Source organism: Carassius carassius, chromosome 19 (assembly GCF_963082965.1).
Source record: "Carassius carassius chromosome 19, fCarCar2.1, whole genome shotgun sequence".
Taxonomy (NCBI): domain Eukaryota; kingdom Metazoa; phylum Chordata; class Actinopteri; order Cypriniformes; family Cyprinidae; genus Carassius; species Carassius carassius.
The window spans coordinates 20,748,709-20,764,040 of NC_081773.1; the positions used below are offsets into that span (position 1 = coordinate 20,748,709).

A 15,332-nucleotide genomic window follows, 5' to 3' on the forward strand; every position below is an offset into this window, starting at 1 on the left:
TCCAATGAATCTCCACCATGACCTTTCCCTTCGTGCACACCGCCTTCTGGAGTATGAGTGAGCTAGTTGTTTTCCTGGTCTCCATCTCAAGAACCCCTTTGATTTACCATGATAACTTCAAAACAACCTGTATTTTTCTTATGAAATATGACCACAGAAAGCAGTAAAGCCCACATGATAAGGAGCAGTACTAAGAATCCAGTGATTTATCCCTGTAATAGCAGGGCCAGAGCGAAGAAGACACTGAATATACACCAAAATCTAATAAGGTCATGCAGCGTGCATGTGCTAAGGGCAGCAATGTGTCTACTCAAAGGCAGAATGAAGAGAAGGCTGGTTTCTTGAGTTCTACCCTTCTTACCCACTCCTAGCATCTGAAACCATATTACAGACTTCCTTCAGAAAGCGATTAGCATCTCCTGGCTTGAACACAGCACACTAATGTGAAGGAGGGACTCTGTATTCAGCCCTGTTCAGCTGAGCAAACCGGGGCTAGCTCTGACTTCAAACAAAAGTGTGCTACAAAAGGCCGTATTATTAGCCGAAGCTCTGGCTTGAGGCTGTGAAGAGAGCTGGATTTTAAGGCAGGGGAAAAATCTTGTTTGAATTTTGCAGGTGTTTTGCTTTTGATTCGGTAAGAAGTCTAAGCTGGTACATGTGTAGGCCTTCACTGAGGTTTACCTTCACATAGTGAACCAGAGACTCCTCCTCGTTGACTTTGTATGTTTTCACGCCGTACTGTTTGGCTATCCTCAGGATGCGGTTTTGAGTGGGCCCAATGTACGCTCCTCCCAGATCCACCCATTTGGCCTCCTTATTCTGAAAGCACACAGATTCACAATGAAATAGTAACAAAAATTTCTACAAGCCACGATGAGACCAAAAAATAAAAAGGAAAAACAAAAAGGAAGTGTTAGAATATGTGTGCAAAGACAGCAGATTCCCTTCCATGTGAAGACAGCCTCCCACTTGGCAACTTTGAAACTCAGTTTTGACTTTCCCCCTTCTTTCGACATACTCGCTGTGGTTGTGAACAACTGACTTGAGCCAAATTACTTTAAAAACAGTGTATATAACTTTAGGGGCATTTTTCCCCCTAATTTTATTAGATGTATACATCACATTTTGTCAGAAATTATTTCATTTAATCAATAAATATGTTACAATCCAATATTCCAGATAAACTACTATTAACAATATACATTTTTGCAGTGCAGAAGTAGCACAGAAACTGCATCTTAAGTGGCATTTACATGTATTTACATAGATAGTTGAATGCAGACGTTGCATAAATGCATTTACACTGCAATTACAATCACTTAAAGGTCCACTGTGTAATTTTTAGCGGCAACCAGCGGTGAGGTTGTGAACACGGGTAAAGATGTCATCGGTAAAGACAGCAGAGAGCATTGAGATTTCTTTACAAAGGTAAATCAAGGAATTATATTTACCTAATTATTAAATACATTGATGGTATTGTGAATGTTAACGTACTTGTCCATCATTGTGTCAGTGTATTATTCGCAAAAACAACAAAGTGACGAAACTCGCTGTGCAGAGCATATTATCTGTTTAGGGCTACTGTAGAAACATGGTGGCGACTTCCAAAACCTTGTTTGGCCTGCACTTCTCACTTGCCCTGCAAAATTTTCACAGGAACTGCCACAAAACAGTTAAGAAAACAAAACATTGGTGGTGACTCTTGGTAATGTTAAAAAAAAAACATTACAAAGTGACGAAACTCGCTGTGCAGAGCATATTGTCTGTTTAGGGCTACTGTAGAAACATGGTGGCGACTTCCATGTAAGGGGACCCGCGGTGTATGTAGATAGAAATAGCTCAATCTAAAATAATAAAAACATAACGGTTCATTAAGAAAAGTCTTTATACACCTCTGAAAACATAGTTATATATATTATATTGCATTTCTGTAAATAGATCGTTGTAAATATTACACATTGCACCTTTAAACAATTTTTCAAAGTAAAATTCTGAATCCTGAAATGTGAAGCATTGATTCTTCGAACAGGCAACATCACAATAAATGTGTGGACTCAAGGAGTGCTAAGGAGTTTATGTTTTGTGAGTGACATACTCAATGTTAAGTTGCACTTTGTTAAAACAACTATGATATTATCATATCGCACACCCCTAGTTGTGATGTTATAGTCCATGACTCATGTTCCTCTCACACATGTAAAAGCAGAACGTGTGTCATGCAATGAAATAAATTCATTTGCTTCAGATGTTTTCAGATATCTGACCTGAACAGTGTAGGTTCTTCCACCAACACGGTTTCTGGCTTCCAGGAGCACAGGATTCAGGCCACTCTCCACCAACAGCTTGGCGGCACTCAGACCTGTGAATTGGGAATATAAAAATGCAGACTGTAATATTCAGTAGACATAGCATAGCATATATGCAAAAAATATCTGCTAGACTGGTCTTTGTCAAAACATGTTTATTCAGAAGATGACAGGAAATGATGAAGAGAGAGAGGGAAAAGAATTTGAACTTGTGTCAAAAGCAGCACAGCTCGGTACTTTGGATAACTGCTAAGACAGAGATTTAGAGTACATATGAGATGCCAGCAGTCTGTGGTCTCAAATACTTTATTTTTCTTTCAAACTGTTCCTGTCCTTATAATATTAAAGGTTGTTCCTGTCTTGACAACTTACTTTCTGTCTGAATGTGTAGAGTAGTTACCAATGACAGTGTTGTTGTAGGCTTTCTATTGTGTGCGATATCATGACTGACCAGCTAAAAATAACATCAACATATTTAAACCTCTTTTATGTAAACAATTTGTAATATATGTCTTCCATTCACCTTAACTTATAAATTAAAGATGCAGATTTCTGGCTTGGTAAAATTAGTCAAACTGTGTATTCATATTAGGATCTGAAAATATAATCAAATTAGCCAAAACATGTAATGAACATGCAAGGAGTAGATGACGTATATAACTTTTTGAATAGTGGGCGTTTCCAATTCTGTGGAAATCTGCAGAGTTAACCAACAAGTTTTTTTTTATTTTTTTAATACAAAACCTTGTTTGGCCTGCACTTCTCACTTGCCCTGCAAAATTTTCACAGGAACTGCCACAAAACAGTTAAGAAAACAAAACATTGGTGGTGACTCTTGGTAATGTTAAAAAAAAACACTTAAATTAAAAAAAAAAAAATACAAAATAAAAATAATTATAAAAAATGTGTGCATGTATATACTAGAGCCCGACTGCTATGGTTTTTTTTGGGGCCGTTACTGATATCAATTTCTGATAATCACTTTCCCATTTGTGTGTCCAAACATTTGACTGGTACTATATATAGAATACAGTATATACATAAACAGAATATATATAACACAGTTTTTGCAATGATCAAACACCTATAATGATGTAACAGTTATGGAGGCAGGGCATTTAAAAATTTTACAATAAAATGTATTATCCAAAATGGGTCTGACATCAGTGCACTGAACTGTAAAGTTGACGTTTATTCAACTTTAAAATCATTCAATTCAATTCCGTTCAACTTTATTCCGTTGAAGTTTATTTCACTTCAGAACATTCATTCACAGATTAGTGCTACTGTCTTCACACACAGACAAAACTTACTAGAGAAGTGTGAAGTGTGACAATATAGGCTACCTCTGAAAATAAATACAATAAAAATTCACGTCTAGAGCACTTTAATGCTCTTTGAATATCATGTGTATGTTCCCCTGAAACTTGAATCATGGCAGAATTTCATGTGAAGTCCATGTCGCAGGGCATTACGGTCAAATAAGACAACACTTAAATGCTACCTGAACATAGTGTTGACTGGCGTCACTATCTCGCAAATGCGCTGTGCGGATCTCCACCAAATTCTGGGGATCCCTTCAGCTCGAGAAGCCCTCCTGAATGCCACCCTCCGTGCGTCGGTAACCCCCTGGGATCACTAGATCGGTTGGTGCCGGACCCTGAATTTAACCACCCGTAACTCTTGAACACTGGGGGCTATCGCCGCAGTGGTGGTCTCATTTGTAACATACATTGATTGCATTCGAGAGGGGTCCTCAAGCTGAAGGGATTCCCTGAATTTTGTGCGGATTCGCCATGCAGTTACAGAGATATGGCCGTTCAAAGTTTTAATGGTTTTCCATAGATTTAAGCTTTGAAAGGTTTCATCCAGGTCGCCAGTAGTAAACAATGGAGCGTGCTCAGCTGGACAAACTAAATAATTATATGATTTCAAGTATTTTATCTGCATTATATGCTCTGTAAAAAAATATTGTATTCGCGGAAACCGATATATCGTACACAGGCTCTTTTTATTTAATCTAAAATACAGCTAAAATAGTAATATTGTGAAATGTTTTTTACAACTTAAGACAGCTTTTTTGTATTTGAATGTATTTAAAAATGTCACTTATTGCCGTGATGGGAAAGCTACAGTTTCATCAGCTATTACTTCAGTCTCATATGATGTTTCCTAAGCCATAGTATCACAAGTCGTTCTTGAAATTCAACAACACCTTATCTGACAGCCTACTAGATAAATACATAATTAGTCCAATATTACAACAGCAAGGTTTAGTCTATCATAGAAAGCCAAATGCTAAAGTTTCAAGACATAAAAACTAGGGGTGTAACGATTCACTCGTTTTCGCGATGCATCGATTACAAACCCTGACGATTCATATGCATCGATCTTGAAACATGATTTTTGAATCATGAATCACCGATCTTGTACAGTAATCGATTCAAAATGCTAAGAATCGAATGAATCGCGATTTCTATAGCGATTCAATGCTTTCAAAATGTATACACATTAAATTACTACACGCACGAATTAATGGAGACCTTGAAGAGTGTTCGTGAATCGTGCCTCTTATCTGTCCTTCACGCGCTCCACTGTTTACCGCCTGTGAGACTGTCACAGGATTGCGCTCGCGCTCCGTTCGTCTCTGACGCAGCTGACGTGTGATCTATAGGACTCGTGGCCAGTAATGCTAACGTGAAGTAGTTTTACTTTTCTGTAGTTTGTCAATGGCTCTCTGCATCTTACCGACGGAGTAACCGGAGCCGTCGACAGCTGTATTTATTGCATGGACGGAGCAGAAATGTAAGTGTCTAAATCATACTTACAGATCCATTGAATGATAAATGTTTTTAAACAATGCGGATGAACCGAATATACGAAGGAAACTTGTAAAATTAACCACAGCATTTACAACGACCTTAAAATAAGAGCGCGAGATTTATCTGATAATCAGATGCATGAAAGTAGCGTTTGTTTCATTAGCAAACGTTTTCTCTCAGAATCATTCGCTGATGGAGAGGAAAAGTTTGATAGAGATGAAGACGTTTTCACACTGAAAGAGAAGCGATCTCGCTCTCATAGACGTGCCAGGCTATATCTGCAGCTAAACTGAATAAAAGCAGAATGAACTGATGAAACTAAAAAAAAAACACAAACAATTTATGAATGATGCAGTGCTAATTGACATTTATTACAGTACAGAAACTATAAAGTATATTTTCTACCTTATTCTGTGCAGAAAATTTAAATAATTGCTAATTAAATGTAGCCTAGTATATAAAACAATCATAAAATTGCCATTAGGAAAAAAATATCGATTACAAATGATTGATTATTGTCCAGCAGTGTATTTGATTTATTACAGCTAATTAAAAGTAATTAAAAAAGAAGATAATTCCTTGTAAAAAAAAAAAAATAATAATAATAATAATTATTATTATTATTATATAGGCTACATATATAAAAATTATTGTATTTGACATTTCTGTCACTTCTGAAATTATGGCTACGCCCCTGGTGTGGCAAAATGTTAGCTTATACATAATACTCTTTAAGCTCTTTTTTAAAAACTTGGCTTACATACATTTTTACGTATGCCATGTCGCATCATTAAACTAGCATTTAACAATCGACAAAAGTTTTTTTTTTTTTTCTAACCTATGGTTCTCTAACCATAAATGCTACTGTAATTTGCCCCCTGACTAAGCATTTAAAGAATTTAGTAGAAGCATTTAAATAATTCCGTGAATGCACTTAAAGAATGCAGAATCGAATCGTTATAATCGAATCGAATCGAATTTAATTGTGAATCGAATCGAATTGAATCGTTCTAAATTTGCAAAAATCGTTCTTGAATCGAATCGAAAACCTATGAATCGTAATCGAATCGAATTGCTGCCTTGCCAAAGATTCACAGCCCTAATAAAAACCCATGTACCTGATCAACAAATGTAAAATATTTTTGTGACTACACGAAACTGAACCAATAATACAATGACATCTCCATTAATCAGCCTGAAAGTCTCTCAGAGTATTGTTGAAGCCTTGTGTCATTCGTAAAGAAAAAAAAAATCTTCACAGTCACAGCATATAAGATGTCCCATGGGCAACACTATCAGTATAAAACCAGTTATATTTTTCAACAAATCTTTGCATCTTTACAGTAATCAGTGAGATTACACTAAACCCTTGAGGCTGCACAGTGATTATGGTGTCAGAGCAATAAATCAACAGTTTTCTCCAATGCATTGCTCAAAACTAGAAGCCACAAGTGAGAACTAGGTTCCCTACAAGAAGAAATCGCAAGTCAAACACCAATTCTTAGGAGTTTCCTGTCTGAACACACACACATAATCACTTCCTCTCCTTACAGAGGAAGCAAAACTGCTCCTGTGAAGTTTATATGGCATAATGACTTTTCACCATGCTGGAAATATAAACCATATATATATACACATCTAATAAAAAAAAATAATAATTTGCCTTTTGCCCTTATGGCAATTAATGTGATTAAAATTTGATCTGAAAAGTTGGATAGTACTGACACTGCTGAAAATGGCCTGTCAAACAAAAAATAAATAAAAAGATAAACCTGTATTCTGTTACAGCCACAGTGTAGGGACAATGCAGCAAAGAACATCTGAGGTCAAAGCATGACCTTTGAAGCTTATATAATATAGTGTTGCACGGTGCACCAATACTTCAAAAGTATCGCGATTCTCGGAAATTAAAAACGTCACGATTCCTAAATGTATTAGTATCGATACTTCAAAGTATCTGCGTTCCAGATTTGTAATAGACGTATTTCATGTTGGTGTGTGCAACGCACGCTTCCAGTGCCTCCCTATGGACGTCTGTTTTTTCTCCTCACGCAAGCAACAAAAAAGCTGCAGCTGTCATGTGACAAACACTACAGCAAGATGGCTGCATTAGTGGCTTTACTAAACTGATTTGGCTTTACTAAAATGTGTGCATAATCGCATTAAATAGTTTAAATAAGTTGTTCAGATGAACAAAGCACAAGGTTTTCTTGCATAATTAAGATTTTAATTGTTTGGTCAGACAGTTCAACGAGCGTATCTGCACAGCACCTATAACTGCGCTTTGTATCTGCTGATTGCTGATCGAGATTTACATGCTTGGCTCACTGACCCTGTATACTCATTCATTTCGTTCATAAACGAGATGTATCAGTTCATTCAGTTCACTACATTCAACAAATCACATGCTCCATCAGATCTTGAGTAACTCTTTGACAGGATGAAACAGTTCACAGAGCTGTTCACGAGCTGCGCATGTGCTGCTAATAGCGCCGCGCTCGCGCGCTGCTGTGGAGGGAGGAACTTCAGTGAACAAAAAACATTGAGAAATATAGAAGTATTTTAAGGTTACAATACGAAGGTCTAAGTAGCAACGTATCTTCCGTGATGTCCCCGATGCGCGGGTCGGGGTGGGTAAAGAAATTTGACTTTATTTGCGGGCTGGGCTGGGCCAAATAATTTCATAAAAGCGGGACCCGCGGGTTGGACAGAAACCCAACCCACCCATCATGTGCGAGCACAAGTGATACTGTGGCCTCCGGTCCACGACTGGTAGAAAAAGATGACGCTCAATAAAGCTCACTGGCTGAGTTTTCTCCTCTGAAAGAAAAGGTTGCACAACTGACAGAATAAGTTACAATATCTGAGATATTGCTGCTAAATTTTATTTGCTTTTTTTTTTTTACTTGAATGCCATTGCTTAAATTTATATTATTTATCTTTTGACATTTAATCTTCTGAGTTCAGAAACATTGTTTAATATAATCGCTGTTCATATTTTTATTCAAAGTTCAGAATCAAGATAAATTTATTACTCTTATGTTTCTTATGATAACAGATAATGCTGCTAAATGTATTCTTTCTTTACCTTGAATGTCATTGCTGTAATAAATTTTTTATATTTTCATATTTCATATTTTGTTCAAATGTTTAATATATCTGCTGTTCATAGGTACATTTATTAGTGTGTTATATGATTAGAATGTTGTCCCGGTTTTAAAATAAAGCACAGCAATGATATTTGAGAGTGTATTTTCCCTTTTCAGGAAAAGTATCGAAAAAGTATCGAAATCGGAATTCTTGACTAGGTATCGGTATCGAAACAATAATTTTGGTATCGTGACAACACTAATATAATACTATAAACTGTCTTTGATAAGCGGAGAAAGTGGCAGACTCCCAGACAAACAGCTTACCCAAACACACAGGCCAAATATCTGAAATGCTCTCCATTATTTGGGTTCTGTGGCCAACAGTGATCTACACCACACACATGCACACACTTTATGCTCTCAGCAACAGCACAGATACAAAAGAAACTGCAGAGGCTTGCAAACCATGGCCACAGCTATGAAGTCTGATATCTGACGGGTCTGAAGTGATTGCTTTACTAAATGATGTTTTGGCTGAGCCAGAGCTAGAAAGAAATCCAATGTAAACCGCTAAGGATTTGTACACACTACGCACAAAGGCAATTTGATTTTCATATCCAATATTTAGGACTGACTGTCCATTTAGCAAGTGATGAAATCTGATCTGTTTGTTCAGACAGCATAGCCAATATTACATGTATAAATCAGTTATTATAGAAATGTGTCAGCACAATGTGGTTGTTAGTGTGGAAAAAGAAGATGAAACGTGGCCATTTGGTTTACCCATGTCCATCATGGCATTTCACCATAACGTTTTACACCTTCATGCATACAGTGTTTAAAAACACTTACCACACAAGGACAAGGTGTGCAAAATGCAAATATTTGGAAAAACACACAAATTTCCACCATTCAGACAGAGACGCATTTCGAAGAATGTACTTTGCATCAGGTTTTGTAAACATTGGAATTTAATGTGTTTTTGGGGCTCAGACTAAAAAAATAACAAAAACTGATGCCTGTCTGAACAAGTCGTAAACGCTGCAGTGAAACCTGATTATTTAACCAGGTGGCATGAGTAGGAGGTATTCAATCTCACCCCAAAGAGATAAAGAATAGAAATACACCAAGAAACAATTCAGTACAACCTCATATTTCACATATTCATGCAATTACCGGCTAATCTGATGCTACCATGTTAAGGACAGTGCAAAGTCATACTCACTAACACACAAATTTGAGGGTTCTCTATATGATGCCTATAAAATATTATATGATCTATATGATATGTTTGTCACTGCTCAGTTGAATTGAAAATATTTCTTTAACATAAAAAGCTCTCATGAGAGAAAGTTTGGTCTTGCATGTTTGGCTGGCTCAGAAGTATATTTTCTTCTTTCCGAGACATTAAATGGTCAGGAAAGGAAGAAAAAAATCTTGAAGTAGGCAGAAACGTAGCTGTGGTCTTTGTCACTCAAGTGCAGCACTTAAGGGACCGCACTGACTGAACTCTGCCAAGTAAACACGCACAAACACATATGGAACCGAATACAAAAAGCTTGCAGTTTGCTAAAAACAACTTTTACAACAAACCCTTGTGACACAGTAACAGTAAAAGCACAGTAAACATCCCAAAGTGTGGTCAAGCTTAAGAAACATTTGTGCTTGACTCTTATAAGATCACAGTTATAGACTTGGTGCCGTTCACACAGGTCACACTCTTGTGTTGAGACTGCAAAATATTTTGATTGTTGGTCTAAGTACACATGCATTCGGTTACATTCATGTTTTTCTAAGTAGGGACCCACATCTGTGCATCAGTTATTCAACTGTGTCTCTTAGTTGGACATCCTGCCAGTTTATATATTGATTCAAGTATTTTGCAATTCTAGTACTATTAAACTTGCTCTGTTTTCAGCCTTTTTGTGCAGAAGATTTCTAAGAACAGCATGAAATAAATTCACCTTATATATTTTGTAAATGTACTTTATTGATCTTAGTGTGAACAATTCATCCATACATAAGATTTATAAAATAAAAAACTGATGACCTCATAATTTTTCACTTAAATATTATCTCGAACTTCAAGTGAAATGACATACTTCTCCTATCATTTAGTCTGCTTTATGCCTACTTTTTCTTATTTTGTTACTTGGATATAGGTCATAATACAGAAAGCTGTTACTGCTGTTCTGCTGCTGATCTGCTGTTACTTTAATTTTATTGCAACTTTAACCAAAATCAAACACACTGCAAACCTTTTAGATAACACAAATAATTGTTCTATAGTTTTTACAAACACCAGGAAATAAAAGACAAGTTTGATGCAAAGACATAAATGGGAGTAAAAAAAAGGCAAAAATGCTTTCAGACTAAGTAACAAAGTGGCAGTTACTCATGCTCATTCAAGCAAAAAACTTAAGTTTGGTCAAAAATTCTGTGGAGACATCAAAGATGACATATCAAGAAAATCAGAAGTTTTTAATGTTTAAGGTTTAAGTACATCTACCACCCCAGAAAACGTGAAAAAGAACAAACCAGTAAATTTTCTTTTGGCATGCCTTTCTCTACAAGCTTCTGAAAAATGAGCCACTCAGATTTCACTCCCACCATGATGTAGAAAGTTATTTTAATATTACCACCCTTTAATCTGCACGTTTCTACCCACGGCCACTGTGTTTTTCCGCAAATGACAATGGTGTACCAGTTCTAATGCCATAGGCAAAGTTCAAGCAAAGCATGCTAACGGTTCTGTCTTTGGCTGCACAGATGAGAACAGAATGCTATTTAGAGTCCCAGCCTCAGAGGAGAAAAGAGAGCAGTGGATTTATTGATTTATTTACTGTATATTAGTGTTCTCACACAGATCGAATATAAATTCTTTCCCAGCTGTTTACCTTCACAGACATAAACAACTGTTTTTGTAACTCGCGTGTGTTTTTAACATAACCTCGTGTGTATCTAACAGTTTATCTGCACTGTTTGTTTACTTTGGTTTGCACTCTATCTGCCATGTGCCTTGTGTGCTGCTTAATTTAACTGTATTAATTTTTTTTTAACACGCCCTTATTTGTATAGTTGTATTTTACATTTAATCTGTATCTATCTGTATTTTATCTTCTGTTAGTGTTATCTGTATGCACCAAGGGTCTGAGAGTAACGCAATTTCAATTATCTGTGTGTATGTGCTGTAGATGTGGAAGAACTGACAATAAAGCAGACTTGACTTGATAAGATATGAAAAAGAACTTAGTTCTTTACTATTCACATGCTCGTGCTTTGGATGTATGCGTTTAGAAAAATGTATAGGCCTAACTAATATGGTTTACACTAATATGGTTACACTAGAGGTTTACACTAATATGGTTTAAAACGCATGACTTCAGCATGATAGACATGATAATCGGAACCAAACTTGCTTTTAGCAGATTATCTGAGGTATGAGCAGCTGCTCATTTGTATTTAAAGATACATGCACAAAAACGGCATGTTTTTGCTTCCACTCAATATAGGCATTATCAAAATGATATAATAGATGATCTGAGGGGTATTTTGAGCTGAAACTTAATAGACACATTCTGGGGACACCTGAGACTTATTTCACATAAGCTCCTTTCACACTGCACGTCGGACCCGGCATATTGCCGGAACATTGTCGGGTCGCCTTCTGTGTGAAAGCAACCACGTCCCGGGATTGATTCCGGCATTGAACCCGGGTCGGGGACCTAGTAACATTGCCGGGTTCAACCCGGGACGAGCGCTGTGTGAACAAAAGCCAGATCTAATGCCGTGTCGAAGTGATGACGCTTTTACCAGCTGTTTTGAAGGAAGATCAACGTTCGCGACGAAAAACTATGTGCAAACTGTAATGAAGCAGAGATCACTTTCTCATCGGCGCTGACGCCGAGATCGTTCGCTTGCTTCAGTGAAAGTATAACGTGCCTAGCGTTTTCGACTCGTACATTACACGTCACGCCCTTATGTCACGTGTCGTTACGGGATCTTTACGGGTTCTGTGTGAAAGCGCGCACATATCCCGGGTAATCACTGGCAGTGTGAAAGTGCAAAATCTAGCGACCCGGGAACAATTGCCGGAACACTTTACCCGTGTATTTGCCGGAATGGCAGTGTGAAAGGGGCTATAGTGTAAAAATGGGCATAATGAGTCTCCTTTAAAACCGTAGCTTACAATTTAGCAGACAATTATTTTTAAGCAGTCAGTCTGGTTTAATTCTACCATCCAAATGGTGGAAAATCAAAGAAAAAAGGTCAAACTTTTCTTTCTTTTTGATCTCCCAGAATCAAAGAGAAAGTAAAGTTTGACCTTTTTTCTTTGATTTTCCACCAAATTTATTTCTCATTCCACATCCACTCTATTTCTTCATTTAAGGTGTTGCATATGAACTAAAAAACATATTAAGCAGCATGAAACTAAAATAAGAGTGGTATTTGTGAATAAAAACAAACAAAATACATCTTTTCTAATGATTATATTTCACAAGCAGTGCTTTATTATTATTCTATATCTGAGGAGGTAAGGAATAACATGCAACTGTGTTGTGCTTTGGTCTAAAAACTTCCTCTGATCACGTACAATTTTATAGAGACTTAGCTGATCATGATAAAACAACATATTTAGGATTCACTCCTTTTGTTGGTGCCGGTTCAGAGGGCCATTTACTGGGAAACACGAGTCTGAGGGTGGATGGGGTTTCCGTAGCAACAGTACATATAAAGATGCAGTCGCTTGGCATGGTAAATCTATACCAATTACCTCTCTGGGAACAAGAATCGGCTGTGCACTCTTGCTCTAATTGACATGACATAACAAGATTAGGCTTTTCAATAAGACATCAAACTAAAGGTAAAGACGGTAAATCAGACAACATACTAGCATATAGGCCTGATCTGGATCTTATGCAGCATCAGTTTGTCCTGTAAGAACAGGGTTATGCACTTTTCTCTTGTTGCACAAATACTTTATGCTGAAGCTGACCACCAAACCTTCTACATTTAACTAAAATGAGCATTAAAAGTAGTTTTTATAAAGAAAAGTCTACCTTTTGCTACCATGCTGAAATCTACAACTAATTCTGCATGCATATTTTACAAATTAACCCATGCAATTGTTGGAAATGCAAACAAGTAATATATAAAAAACTGATTTACATTTTTGTTCTCAAGGCACCGGCCAAAGCATTGTCATATTATAACAACTTACCTCAAATCAGGAATATTGATTTATACCAATGCATACACCTTTGCTCTGCATCAGTATGTCTTTCCAAAATAGGCCCGGATTAGTTTACAACTCTGTACCTGTGAAAGGTCAGGTCTAGAACTCTATCAAATTACAATTTGCCATTTGTATTAATACTACAATCTAAACTTAATTGCTTTGTTTGCACTCTTACGGACCCTGATAAAACCTACAATTACAGGCCAAGAAGAATCACATTTAAGAGGCTATGTCTGTCATCTGTAGTGGTAATTGCACAATCACATTATCACAACAGATTATCAGTCAATAAGCCATAGATTACAGGTGACACAGGCCACCTTTAAGTCTGTGGTTCATCCCTCAAGGAATTTCTCAATTAAAATACTAATGTCAGCTTTAACAAGCAGGTCATTCATCGTTTAATTGCACAAGACAAAAGTATACAGAACTTTGAGAGAGTATTGTTGACTAGATAAAATGGACAGACATAATAATTTACATCAAAGCCGAAAAAATGATCTAAAATATATTGTTTTAAATGTTACACATGAATTTAGGTATTATAATGCACAGTATAAAAATGATAGATATTACGCTAGATTAAACAGAATTATTACAATTATTAGTGTTTTTAAAGATTCACTTTAACATTGGATAACATAAGAAATCTTATCTATGTAAGAAAAATCGTTAACAATTAAAAATACAATATCAGCCAATATATAAATTATTAATAAAAAATACATTATTAAAAAATAAATACCAATGGTATTAATGTTTAGTGCATTCCTATTTAAAAGCATGAAATATAATGAAAGAATGTACATCTCCATACTTTAGATATTATACACTACATAGTCACATGTTGACTACACATGGTTGTAACAATATCTAAGTTTTCATAAATCAGGGGAAATAAACTAGAGAAGCAATATTTGTGGTTAGTTTTTTTTAGCAGTATTATAATAAAGTTTGCTCTCTAACCTCAGCTGTGCAGCTGCAACATGCTTGGGCCTATGACCTGAAAACACAGCAAACAAGAACTTTAATCCATTTTCCTGTTAACATTAAAGCATGTTTAATTCCTTTACATGGTTTAAATATGCACCAAGTCAATCTAACACAAAGGAAAGGAAAGCCATTCTTAAATTGAATTCAGAAAATAATCTCTTGGAAAAACATGTGTGACAGAGTGCACAGTTCCTAATGCTTCATGCTCATCTAGAAGCAATTACTTTCTCCAACAGGCTGCAACATCGATGTTTAGATGCATTATTGAAAAGCAATTACAGAGAGATCAGTGAAATGGCATGTTCTCCTGGCAACCCCAAGGACAGTTGTTCGTCTAAGAGAGGAACAGAGCAGTATTATCTTAAGTTGCATAACGAAGCCAGTCTCTGCATGGCTCGGAGAGGGAAAAAAAACAGGCCAATGACATTTGTTTACACAAGCTTAGAGGACACTGCAAAAAGGCATTTAGGCATTTTTGTATTTCCCTAGCTCTCTAGGACTATGCAGACATGTTTACACAAGTTCAGATGTTTGGTTTATCACTATGTATTAAAAAAAGGACCATAAAGAAAGTGACTGGAGATATAAAAAAATGATTCCAAATTCCTCAAAATGTGCCGAGCTCTAAAAATCAATGTTTGTAATGTCTGTTTACACCGACTTTCAGAGATCCACAGCTGTATTTATTACTGGAATAAACATTGTTTCCTTTATTTTGAAAAGGTGTTGACATTTTTGAACTGACAAAGCAACCCGAAGTCTTGTCTAACAGAAATGGCAGGTTCCAGTTTCATTTTGTACACTACGATTCAAAGGTTTGGGTTTGGTTAGGTTTTAATGTTTTCTAAAGAAGTCTCTTCTGCTTAGAAAGGCTGCATTT

The 15,332-nt window shown here is 36.4% G+C and overlaps 1 protein-coding gene across 1 annotated transcript in view; it reads right to left on the minus strand.

The window, feature by feature from the left end:
* mao (monoamine oxidase) overlaps positions 1 to 15,332 on the minus strand; it is a 38,633-nt gene that overhangs the window by 17,289 nt on the left and 6,012 nt on the right. The window contains exons 2-3 of the mRNA XM_059500249.1: positions 2,265 to 2,359; positions 682 to 819 (exon numbers count right to left, since the gene is read on the minus strand). Coding sequence (XP_059356232.1) covers positions 682 to 819; positions 2,265 to 2,359 — 233 coding nt within the window. The remainder of the gene's footprint in view (positions 1 to 681; positions 820 to 2,264; positions 2,360 to 15,332) is intronic.